The sequence below is a fragment of the Balaenoptera acutorostrata genome, chromosome 2 (assembly GCF_949987535.1).
Source record: "Balaenoptera acutorostrata chromosome 2, mBalAcu1.1, whole genome shotgun sequence".
Lineage (NCBI taxonomy): Eukaryota > Metazoa > Chordata > Mammalia > Artiodactyla > Balaenopteridae > Balaenoptera > Balaenoptera acutorostrata.
This window is the reverse complement of record NC_080065.1, coordinates 17,514,522-17,527,690: the sequence shown is the minus strand read 5'-3', so window position 1 is coordinate 17,527,690 and position 13,169 is coordinate 17,514,522. Positions and strand designations below refer to the sequence as shown.

The 13,169-nt window shown below is 43.3% G+C and overlaps 1 protein-coding gene across 2 annotated transcripts in view; it reads left to right on the top strand.

Moving 5' to 3' along the window:
- MYO10 (myosin X) overlaps nt 1-13,169 on the top strand; it is a 214,241-nt gene that overhangs the window by 82,294 nt on the left and 118,778 nt on the right. For both annotated transcript variants that reach the window (XM_057539942.1, XM_057539941.1), the window contains one exon: nt 11,842-12,000. In XM_057539942.1, the coding sequence (XP_057395925.1) occupies nt 11,842-12,000 (159 nt within the window). The remainder of the gene's footprint in view (nt 1-11,841; nt 12,001-13,169) is intronic.

The window sequence follows — 13,169 nt, the reverse complement described above, 5'->3', positions numbered from 1 at the left end:
AGATATTCAGACCAGATTTCTAGCAGAAGATGTGCAGGGCTTTTATAGCTTTTTGCATTCACAGATGTTTACAGAGAAACAAGAATGCCTTGTTGATACTTTTCAGGGGAAAACAAACAAGCAGTATTCTTTTTAGCCCCTTATTTTGTTCATGTATTTTAGTGCATGGAAAAATACCTCAGTACCTAGTATTAATTTTTCTTATTAATTACACTTTTTAAAAGAGATCCTTGCCATCTTAGTGACCTATATTTTATTCAGTCTTTTTCTGGCCTCTGCCTCTTCCTAATCCTTTCAGTAATTCAAGTAGCATTTTGCTGACATTTCTAGAGATTTCCTTGGTGGTGGTAGGGTTTGGCACACAGGGAAAGTGTGGGAGTTCACTATTCCATGTTCCAAGCTGTTGTGCTTTGTTTCTGCCCTTTCGTATTATCTCCTGGGTGGTGTGTTTTCTCCTAGTTCTTGTACCATCAGTTTGAGCCAAGCTGACCTCTTGCCCCTTTGTAGATATTTTACCAAACTAGCAGCCAAAAATGACTTCTGGTTTGTCTAGAATCTGGAGTCATTCCGATTCTATTTTTGTTCACTGGATTAACAAATACTTTGCATGGTATCTCTTAATTCTTACTTGACACTAGGAAATGAGTGGCACACAAAAAAACAGAATGCTGAAAGATAGGATTCATAAAATTGATTCTGACTCTGTTTTGAAACTCCAAGATGTATGGGTATTTGGCTCAAATAGGCTTTTTTCATTTCACTTAAGAGGAATTACTGTCATATTATTTAGTTTAAAGGCAGTTTCAAGACAGCCCATAAGTGAAAAATGTTCACTTACAACTCAGCCTTTGGAGTTAGGTTTTAGGTGACAGACGCAGGTGCTCAGTATATGACCTCAGCATCCTCGAAGGGCAGCTGGTGCTCATCCCTTTAGCGGACAGTTAGTTAAGTAGCCACTGGTGCCAGATGTTTGACTAGGCAATAAGGACCCAGAGGTTTTCATGAGGCCCAGTCCCGGTCCAGCACAAGGATGACAGCTCACTCCCAACTGCTGTAGACATCACGATTTGCCCTCCTTCACTGGCCCATCTGCAGCCCCAGATCCTCATCATGGTAGCCCAGGAAATCAGTCACTTCCACCCAGGAGCTGAAAGTTTGGCTATGCCCGGTTCCTAGGCAGAGGTAGGAGAGGGGAGATTACAGCGTAAGGTGGTGACAGGAGAGGGTTCTGTCCAAGGTGCTGTGGAAGAGAAGGACACTGCAGTCAGGTGGGGCACGGTGGTTGAGGTTGGGAAGAGGGGTGACCTGGAGGAACGCAGGACAGACCCCAAGAGGGTTCACCGGGGTGTGGAAAGCAGGGAGCGCAGGAGAGGGGGCCAGAGACTGATGCGTCTGGAGAAGCAGCAGGAGCCCCTCAGGAAAGGCATTCTAGGGAAACCACACTAAGGAGATTATTGCTTATCCTGGAAGTGATTGGGAACAAACCCTGAGAGAGTTTCAGTCAGGGCACGATAAGATTACATCACTGGTAACAGTACCTAACAACAGAAATATCTGAGTTGCTCACTCAGTACCAAGAACTGTACCAAATCCTTTATGGGCATTGTCTTACTCCTTTTTCTCCCTAACACTGTATGAGATGTAGGTATTATTATTATCCTCGTTTTGTAGCTGGTGCAGCTGAGGGTGAGAAAGCAGAGTCACCGGAGCAAGTTGAGATTGCTCGGCCAATCGACAGCAGAGTGCGGTTCAAATCCATCCAAGTCTATGCTGTTCAGACCTGAGTGGCGTCCCCTTCAAGGTCCTAGTTGATCCCAGTTTGGGAAACACCAGACAAAGAAACCAAAGTTTCATCTCTGGAAGTTTCTTTCCATTCTAAGTTATCAATGCCTGGAAAAATTGTCATTAAAAGTAGTAAAAACATTTTTTTAATCATTAAAGTTAAAACTCAAAACTTTTCTTAGCCTCCAAATTGAGAACCACTGGATTCATACCACGGGAGTCTGGAGGCAGAGAAACTAGTTAGGAAGCAGTTACTGGGGTCCAGGTGAAACATGTGAGTGGTGAGAGCCGAGGCAGGAGGAGGGAGTGGAGAGACGATGGAATCCAGGTGGTGTCGGTCTTTTAATCAATTGCCAGGACTTGGAAGGTAGGCATGGTGGCCAGCAAAGGGGAGGGATTTTAGGTGGACTTCGGTTTCTCGCTTGGGAAGCTGGCAATGAGAGTGTCATTCCTGATGTGGACGAGGTCTGTTTTTGTTTTGGGGGTTTTGTTTGAGGTGCTTTTGACACATCAGGGTGGTTTGGAATTACAGGAATGGAGATTCTATACCAGAGTTCAAGTTAGGGGTCTGGACTTGTAACTGGGAAAAAGGGATCAGAAAGGGGTGCTTGAATTAGAACAAGGAGTAGGACATTAGGACAGAAGTAAAGGAACTTCAGAAGCAAGAGCTGGTCAACCATTTGTCTCAAGAATTGGGGTTCCTGGGCTTTCCTCCCTTCCCTGCTTCTTGCTTTGTAGAGTTTCTCTGGGCTGAAACTTACTATGTGTAAAATAGGTGGGTTAGGAAAGCCCTTTCTAATAGCTGGTGACCCTTGGGGGAGGTTTATTATTTCATTTTGCTTTTTGTTGTTTTTTTGAAAGCAGTTCTGCAATACTAATTTTTAAAAGATTCATTGAATTAGTTATATGTGTCCAGATATGTTCATTGATAATGATTCTGATGGGACTGATTTCTCTTTAAGCCTAGAAATGTTGAAAAACTTTAGAAAACAGGGAAAGTCATAGAAAAGTATAAAAAAACAAAATAAACACCTACAAGCTTGTGACCCATTATTGGAGTTCTGATATATCTTCTTCTAGGCTTTTTGCATGTATTTTAAAACTTTTTTTTTAATTAAGCTTTTTGTTTTGAGACCACTGTAGATCCACGTGCATTTGTAAGCACTAGTACAGACAGATCCCATGTTACCCTTTTACCTGGTTTCCCTCGATGATAACATCTTGCAAAACTGGACCACAGTATCACAACCAGGGTATCAGATAGTTGAGATCCAGAACCTCTCCATCAGCACAAGGATCCAGCAGGCTACCCCACGCCCCACCTACCCCTCTTAGCCTCCAGCAACATCAGTCTGGCCTTCATTTGCACTAATTGGCTCATTTCAAGAATATTATGTAAATGGAATCATACAACATGTAAACTGGGATTGGCTTTTTCAGCTTTTGCCTGTTACAGGTAAAGCTGCTCTGAACATTCACGTGTAAATTTTTTGTGCCGACGTAAGCTTTCATTTATTCAGAACAAATGCCCAAGAGTACAGTTGCTGGTGTGTGTGTGTGTGTGTGTGGGTATGTGTATGCCTCTGTGCTTGCCCTTGTGTGTGTTTAAAAAAATAAACCTAGGATTATACCATACGTGTGCACAGTATAATTTCATCATAAATTTACCTTAGTATACCTCTGTAATGAAAACACATTAGAAAATAGTGATCTTTTTCTTAACACTGAATTCAACGTGGAAAGATTAGCTTAAGGAGCATGAAGATTGTCCTTTTCAGGGTAGGCTGGGCCTGCCTGATGGTGGCAACAACGAGAAAGCTTTAGAAGACATAGCCTAGCACAGCTGGAACAAACGTGATTTTTTGCGCAGAAGATTTTCCTAAACTTTTCTCTTATGGAAAAAAAAAAGTAATAGAGTTTAGCATTTAAAAGAAATCTGTACAGGGACTTCCCTGGCGGCCCAGTGGTTAAGACTCTGGGCTCTCATTGCAGGGGACACAGGTTCGATCCCTGGTCGGGGCACTAAGATCCCACATGCTGCACGGTGTGGCCAATAAATAAATAAATAAAATCTGTACATAATTCTTCTATAAAATCACAATTCCTAATGTGTGGAAGTGCCGATTTGAGATCTTATTTTCCCTAATATGCATATAGTCTAGGATGTTCTTTTGTGTGTGCGTGTTTGTGTATTAGTCATTCCTTCCAACCATGCCAGCTCACTGTGGCCGTTAACTTTTTTCTCTGCGGTTCACTGGGGAGGGGTCAGGGCCAGTGCATCATCTGGGCCTTCCTTCGGTGCCGGTACAGGTGAGCGAGCTGCTTTTCGCACTGCTGGTGGTGTAGCAGGGCTCTGCGGGTCCACGGGCAGATGCACCATCCACAGGTTAGCTTCCGGGGTGTCCTAGGCTTCTTGCACTCTTAATCCTCTCCGTCTGCCCGCACACTCTGCAGTGTCCTCGGAGAGTTCAGGCTCAGTGGTTAAGACTGACTGTTAGTGACTGGTAGCCAGAGCCTTCTGACTTGGTTGGGTTGGACGTATCACCGCTGATGCTTTTGGCGGTGGTATTTGTGCACATGAAAGCAGGAAGACACCCTCCGTTTGGGGGACAACAGTCTGTGTAGCGATCGCTCCCAGTGGTGATTCAGACACCGCTTTCACGTGGAGTTTCTAGAAAGTTGGCCTCCTTGAATCGCATTTTGTAGTGAGATTTGTTCTTTAATCTCGTCTCTCGAACAGCAGTCTCAGTGTCACATTTGGTACTGACTTGTCCGTGATGATGCATAGGTACAAGTGTCTGCGCCCCTTAGCTGCTTACGTAGCCCTCGGTCCCTTAGGTCCGAGGCCAAGTGCCACTGCCGTGCACAGACCCCCGCCTCAGCCGCCCTCTGCTTCGCGGATGTCCTGTGCTGTGTCTCGGCTTTGTATCGGCTCTTGCCTGGCTGTGGTCTGTCCCACGTGGCCGGTTCCCATCCGACTCTGGGACTTCCCTCTGTGACAGACCCCACCGTGTGGTTAGGATTGCCTGTTTATTTATCTGATCCCTCGGTGGTCAGTAAGCTCTTTGAAGGAGGCCATTTAATTCATCATTGTATGCCTGGGCTCCAGCTCACAGCCTGGCACGAATGACCGAGGGAGCTGGACAGAGTAAATAAATGAAAAATCACAGAATAAGTGAGGGATTAAACCCAGCACGCTGGGAGGGCGGTGCACAGTGTGCTTTCCCCTCCCCCCTCTCCACTCCTGCTCTCCTTCAGAGGGCCAGGGTTCTTAAACATTGACTCCACTGAACGTGCCAGGGATTGCCAGCCAGTTAGTGGCAGAGCTGGAATTCAAAAGGCTGCCTGTGACCTAGCGTCCCCCTAAGGTGGGATGCACCTTTTCCATGATCCCAAGGAACTGAATGCTAGCTGTGCTGTGTGCTATTGGGTAGGTTTCCTAACTTCTCTGAATCTTCTTGAGTTGATTCTTTAAGAAATGAGCAACGGTGTTTCCTCCCCTGCTGAGGATCAGGTGTGCCTGACGCGTGCAGCCAGGGCTCAGTGAGTACCGGTGCCCTCTGTCCACCCCTCTTTGCTATTTTGGTTTTATACCCGAGTGTCATGCACTGCACCATACTGGGCATTGAAAACCCACCGACAGTTTAAATGACTTAATCTCACAACCCGTTTGAGTCTTTGAAAAAGAAAATAATCTTTGTTTTATCTATAATTAGAAGTCATTTATCTCACAAACTCAAGGGGGAGGTTAAAGTCACAGAATCTTTATTTATATAATGATCATTTTACCCCCCTGTGCCATGTAATTAAGATGACAAATTTGACCTGAAGGCAAAGCACTGGTGCGCCCCCCCCCCCCCCCCCCCCCCCCCCCCGCACACTAGGAGAGTACACATGGATCACTTTGCCTTTGATTAGATTCTAATGGAAATTTCTAGCGGACTTCACATTTTTGTGTTCCAAATACTTTCTCCAGTCTCCTGGGGCAGCAGCAAAACCGGCCAAGGCAGAGTTTCAGTGAAGTAGGTGGCTTCCTTCTGCAGCCTGTCCTAAGATTATAGCCAATGAGGGCTGGAGTCCGTGAAGCTTGACATGAGGAAGCTTGTTTTGGGTTTACATGATTGCTCACTTTGGCCACATGTCAGGAGGCAAAGGTCTTCACCTTTCTCGTCGATCACGCTTTAATTCATGAGCCAGTAAACGAAAGAAAGATGGAAAGAAAATTAAGAGAGTCCTCCCCCCTGAAACAATGTGGAGTTCCAGAGGAAATCTAAACAAGGCCAGCCAGATTTGTGCAAAGGGATTAAAATGGAAGAAGAAAGCATTGTGTCAAATAGTTTTCAGCAGATACCGTGCTGGTCAAGATCATCGTAAAAAACGTAGAACTGAATGAGCCGCTCCCCCTGCCCGCCCTCTCCCGCCCCTCACAGCTGGTGTTCAGGCCCTTGTCTGAGGAGTAGGGGTCCCTCTGTCTCTAAGACTCTGGATTCTTTGCTTAGAGAATGTTCTGCGTTGTTCCTTGCACCATGACCCCCTTATAGGAGTTGCTCCCTTTTACTAAGCCCTCGTTGGTGCCAATTGTTGTGACTTTTACTTACATTATGTTCTGTAGTTTTCACAGTAATTCTATGAGTAAGGATGATTATCATCATTTTTTTTTTATCAGTGGGGAAAATCATGGGCCAGGGAAGTTAAGTGCCTGGCTCATTGTTCCTGAGCTATAAAAGCATAGATCTAGGAAAACGGAGTCCAGCCAGATCTGACTCCAAGGCCACGTTTTGGTCATGACCCAACTCTGCTTCTCCTCGTATGTTATACCCATTTTGAAGGCCAGGATCATTTATTCAGTATTTATTGAGTCTGTATCGTGGACCAAGGCTGGGCACTTGAGGAACAAGATAGGCATGCTTCCTGCCTTTGTAGAGTTTTCAAACTGAGTTTTCACGATAGCGAGGTGTGAAGTCGGTTCAGAGGGTCACAACTGACATTTAAAAGGAATAGAAAATATTGGGATGCACCAAACATGGTGGTGTTTTACGAAACTCGTATGAAACTCTGTGTATGGTAGTTTACAGTGTGAAACACATTTTCCCCTGTAGGCTGTGGTCCAGAGAGCTGAAAGATACTGACCAGAGGTTTCAGAGTTGGGGGTGAGATGGTTTTGAAACGAGGAAGACAGTAGGTTAGATAAGTGATTACAAACCGTCATAGGAGCTATGAAGACAGCACACGTGATAGAATAAGGAGGAAGGTGGCAGGGTGTCTTTCAGACAAGACCGCTGGTGCCTTCTGAGAGGGTACCATTTGGGCGGAGACGTCAAGGAGGAGAGTAATGGGATGTCAGTGGCCCAGAACAGCAGGTACAAGAACCCTGGGTCAGGGAGACAGAGATGGAAATAGTGTGGACCATATTGTCTGACTATAATGTAGTACAATGAGCAAATAATAACATCTGTAACTCTACAAAACAGAAATAGAGTTGCAGATGTAGAAAATAAACTTATGGTTACCAGAGGGTAAGGGGGGGGGAGGGGTAAATTGGAAGATTGGGATTGACATATACACACTGCTATATATAGAATAAATAAATGATAAGAACCTACTGTGGAGCACAGGGAACTCTACTCAGTACTCTGTAATGGCCTATATGGGAAAAGAATCTAATAAAGAGTGGATATATGTATATGTATAACAGATTTACTTTGTTCTACACCTGAAACTAATACAGCGTTGTAAATCAACTATACTGCAATAAAAATTTAAGAAAGAAGAAAATAATAAAAAATATAAGCAAACCCCACTGCCTAGTAACCATCATCATCTTTATCACCATCACCCTTCCTAACTTGGGTCAAATACGAATCAAAAACTAAATTATATAATATTGTCGTGCTGACCTTTGATTTACCTCTATTAAATGTTTTTATTTTTAAAATTGTTTCCAAAAGATTTGTCTTTATTTTGTGAAAGGTTTTGCTTATGGCATTGGCTGACTCATCAATTTTTCCTGGTATGTACCTAGACATCTGGTTGGATGGCATACCAGGGCATTCTTAGACTGGGGTATCTCCACCTTGGCTTCCTGACATTTGGGCTGGATAATTCTTTGATGTTTATAGCAGCATTCCTGGCCTTTACTGACTGGATGCCAGCATCCTTTCCCCTCTCCCACAGTTGTGACAACCAAAAATGTTTACAAAACTTGCCAACTGCGCCCTGGGGGGCAAAATTGAGAACTGCTCTAGAAGAAACGCCAGGCTCACGGGAGATGAAGTTGCCCAGATGGAGGACACCCTCTATCCCATCCGTCCAGCAGGAGAGGACATGATGAGGGTTTTTTGGTTTTTTTTTTTTCTTTCTCTTTAATCAGAAAAGTTACATTTTTATGACTGGGGGTTCCTAACGAATTGTAATAAGGGAAATCTGTGTATATCACTATAGACAATAAAAACTCTGATGTAAGCGTGATGGGGGTTTCCTGCCATATTTGTACTATCCTAAGATTAAAATAAAAGATTGATAATGGCTCAGCTGTTTTTTTAATCTAATTAATTGACTTCATGCCTTTTCATTTTTTCATTCAGAAGTGGACCCAGCATTGGGCAAACCTTCTCTGAGTTGTTTTTCCAGTTGTGTTGATTGGTGGCCTTTGTTCTGCTCCCACACTTAATCCAGTCTGTCTTGTGACCAGTGGCTTGTATTTCTAGAACAGGAGCTATTTGTTCTGAGGCCCCGTTTTTTCTAAATTGATTTCCTGTCTATTAATCGTCTATATTTTGCTCCTTTTCTTAACCATACCACCTTTCTTCTAGTATATGCCCCGTCAAAGTCACTCAGTTTATTTTGAGTTGGGTTTTGAGGAATTCATTTTGTTATTGTGTTTTGGCTGTTGTTTGTTTCCAAAAATTTCCTGTAGAAAGAATTCCATTCTTTAAACCTAGAATTTTCTTTTTTGCTGTTTAGGGATTATCTTGTGCAGCTAGTACGCTGTTCGTTGTTTCCTAGGAATGACTGTTAGTAGTTTGGGGGACTCTCCTTAAAAATTCTTGAATAAGATTGTGAGTCTTATTAATCCTTTGAAATATTTCCAAATTAGGTGTTTATTCAACCAATGTGCTTTAACACAGTGAGTGCAGGGGGCTGTTTCCATTCCTTACTTCCTTAGGGTTCCTACTTTGATGTTACGTGATCAGTGAGGTATCCTCAAACACTTAACATAAAGTAACCCCTCTGGGTGCTTAATCACCTTACACTCATTTATGTCTTCATAGATATTCATCACCATCTGCGCGATGCTATATATTTACTTGTCCATTTCTGTTTTTTCCTTCCCTTTGCTGGAATGTAAGCTGTATTCCCGATGCTTAGAACATACCAGTAAATATTTGCTTGAATGTATGGATTTTCTTCGTTAATTTATCAGACACTTATCAATGTGCCAGGCACCACTGTAAAATCTTTACAAATATTAACCCATCACTGAATGGGTGGTTCTCCCTGCCTTTCCTTCACAAATACATTTTCTCTACTATCCCATTTTTCTTTGAAATAATCACTGTTTCGAGCAGCTGCAGGCCTCTGTCTTGGCATGATGGTTCTGTCTTTTCTGTTCACAGCCTCTTGTTTTTGTAACTGTTATCTTCCATCATGATTCTGTCTCCCTGAGGTCAGGAGAAGGAATAATGCTAGTTCTCTTGATTTTCCCACTCCTGGAATGGCCACGTGCCCACATCTGTGTGTGCCTAAAAACATATGAGGAAGTCAAATGTACAAAGATGGGGACTCTATTTACAGTTTTAGCCATTTTTTCAGAGACCAGGTGCCCAGCTCTGAGCTGCTTAGTTGGACTCATGCATTGTCTTGCTGTTCCCAGAGCGTTAAAAAAGACAATGAAATGTTTACATATGAGATAAGTATTTAGTTGTTATATAAATCTTTAGCGTCAGTTGTAGGGTGTGTATGGTTATTTCCAAAAAGCAGAATCACTAGAAATACAGACAACAATTGTAATATTCTAAATTATTTCTATCCTCAAATTCTGGAATTCTCAGTATACTCAGAGACGATTAGTAGAAGAAGGGTTCCCTCTGGGAAGGACTTGCTGATGTGCAGTGAGTCTGCAGGGGCTTGAGCAGGAGACAGTTGTGCTGGTGCCCTGTCGTCTTCCCTACAAGAAAATTGTCCTGGGGAACTTGTGTAACGGCCTTGCCCTCGTGTTGGCAGGAGTGCTGAGCCGGCAGGGGGAAGAGGTCCTCCTGGTGCTGGGTGCAGAGGATGACGCGACATTGCTTTGCACCCCTCAGCTGGCCATGGGTAGCCTCACGGTCACTGTAGGGGAAAAACCCAAGAACCCTGCTCAGTTGTAGTGTTTCTGGAAAACCTGCCCGGATTGGCCCCATAGGCATAGAGCGAGCTGGGGAAGGGCAGAGAGTTTCAGCCGTTCACTTCTGGCAGTTTCCAGGCTACTCTCAGCCTAAATCTGTTTTCTTTAATTTTCTTCCATGGTGTTGATGAGTTAAAGTGAAGGGCTGGTGTCCTAAGTGTTCCTACACTCTGGAATTTCCTGCGCATTTTTCTCTAATACCTAGTTATCGTGGCTGTGGCACAGCCCACGTTACACGTACTCCCTCAGTGGCCACAGGCCTGTCCTACCCTGTGGGGCGCTTACGTGGCACAGTGGCCCCCTGGCCGGGAGGAGGGGACCACACATCTCCTGGCGGATGTCTGGGCCCAGGAGGCAGCTGGAGAAAGTGGCTGGGCCTCAGAAGAGATGTCTGGGGTCTGCCCTGGCCTCAAGCAGTTTCTCAGGACTGGTTTTGACTGACTCTTGTGGTTCATGTGGCAGAAACGCCACGGCTGAAGTTTTCATTTTTCTCTGGAAAAATAAAACATGCCACTTTTCATGGCTTATGGAAGCCATTGGGTTGGTACTTCTGCCTTTCTTAGTGTGTCCTTCCCTTTTGCAGTAACATACCATTTGTTGCCATGAAGGCAACTGGTTGATATTTTAAAATAGAGTTCCCCAACCTCCTGCAGATAGTATTCGAAAAAATTGTGTTGTGTGTATGTGCACACGTGAGCACGTGTGCTTATGAAGACTGCATTTTTCGTGTTATTTACATCTTGCTTTTACATCTTGGTGTTTGTATTTTAAGGATGAATACAGTAAAAGTATACAATGAATAAATAGGAGGTAGCCTCCATCACTGAATGCTTGTTTTATGTACAGGAGTTTGTAAAACTGGTCAAACTGGTCAGTGGATGGAGCTGACTGGATGTGATTAATCCTCTACCTAACCAGTGGTAATAACAGAGCCCTGTGTAGATTTTAGAAATACATGCACATTCTGTGATCAGTCCTACAGTATCAGAGTTGTCTTGTGTACATGCTACGACACGTATGCAGCACTCACCACTGGTGTTTGGAACTTAAAGGAAGACAGGCTGTCAAGCAGGCAAACCGATTGTATTTTACATTTGAGAGGCTTTGTTTTGCCTAAAGATCACGTGAATGCTGTATATCTCAGTTGAGAGGGGATCGTGTCCAAGGATATTTTTCAGACATTCCTGAGGAGATGTGTTCCAATGTCTGAACAAATGTACAGACTATATGGTGAATTTATGCAACACTTAAATTGAAGGGCTTTATTAGGAAGATTTGAAATATATCACATAGTCCTTTGAATATATTATATAGTGAAATCAAATTACTTTCTGAAAGCTTGGTCAGCCAGCTTCTTAACTGTTACTGCTTTATATCAGTGGTAGAAAAGTGAACTGAAAATTTATCATTTCTGTGATTCCCAAAGGATGTTTAGTGCTTGAACTATTCATGTCTTTTAGGAACATCTAATGTCAATTTTCAAAATAATTGCTACCTTTAAAAATAGGTAGGTGGCATAAAGGAAATGAAAGAGTTCTCTGCAGTCTGTTTTTTGCTGGTGGATTCTGGATCTTTTTGCTGGTACTGGACTGAGGTCGTATTGTAAGTTGGGGAAACGTCTGTGGAAACCGTTCATCGCTGGTAACTAAACCGTTGAATTCATTCCCCCCCATCAGGTATTCACATACAAGCAGAGCACAATTACACACCAGAAAGTGATGGCTATGGACCCCATGGATGAGGAGGGTGTGGATGACATGGCCACCTTGACTGAGCTCCACGGAGGTGCCGTCATGCATAACCTGTACCAGCGCTACAAGAGAAACCAGATCTATGTAAGTTCCACTTTCATGCCCTAAAAAAATCCCTCCAGTTCGGCTTTTTTTTTTTTTTTTTGGTCATGCAGTGCGGCATGCGGGATCTCAGTTCCCCGACCAGGGATCGAGCCCACACCCCCTGCAGTGGAAGCGTGGAGTCTTAACCACTGGACCGCCAGGGAAGTTACCCAAATCCCTCCAGCTTGAGTCAGTGTTTATTTTTGTCTTCAGAGAGTATTTCCTTTAGAGAACGTCTAGTTAATCTAAGTAAAATTATGTTTTCAGGTGTTTTGCCAAATTAGAGACTGGATCCATAAATCATGTTCTCATGTTGATTGCCTTGACTTTATGAGGGGGATGACTTTATATCGAAGGGTAACGTGACCTCTTTCTTCTTGTGAGTGCCTTCTCTTCGTAAGTGTTCTGTTTCATAAAGAAGTCACGCAGAGTGGTTTGACTTCCTCAATTAAGGGCTGGGGGGAAATGTGGCTTTGCAAACAAGCAGAGCTCAAGCTTTTTTGCTCATTTTCTTGATTTCTCTCCTTTTATGGATTTTCACTTTTTTTTTCTGGCTCTGGAGCCCATCTAAGGGGATATTTATTTATTATTTTTATACGGTTTTTAAAGGTTACTTTCCATTTACGGTTATCACAAAATATTGGCTGCGTTCCCCATGTTGTACAGTACATCCTTGAGCCTACCTTACACCCAATAGTTTGTACCTCCCACTCCCCCCACCCCTATATTGCCTCTTACCCCCTCCTCACTGGTAACCACTAGTTCTCTATATCTTGAGTCTGCTTCTTTTATGTTATATTCACTTGTTTGTCGTATTTTTTAGATTCCACATATAAGTGATATCATACAGTATTTGTCTTTCTCTCTCTGACTTATTTCACTTAGCATAATGCCTTCCAAGTCCATCCATGTTGCTGCAAATGGTAAAATTTCATTCTTTTTTATGTCTGAGTAGTATTCCATTGCAAGTATGTATGTACCACATCCTCTTTATCCATTCATCTGTTGATGGACACTTAGGTTGCCTCCATATCTTGGCAGTTGTAAATAATGCTATGAACATTGGGGTGCATGTATCTTTTCGAATTAGTGTTTTTGTTTTTTTGAGATTATATACCCAGGAGTGGAATTGCTGGGTCATATGGTAGTTCTATTTTTAGTTGTTTTTT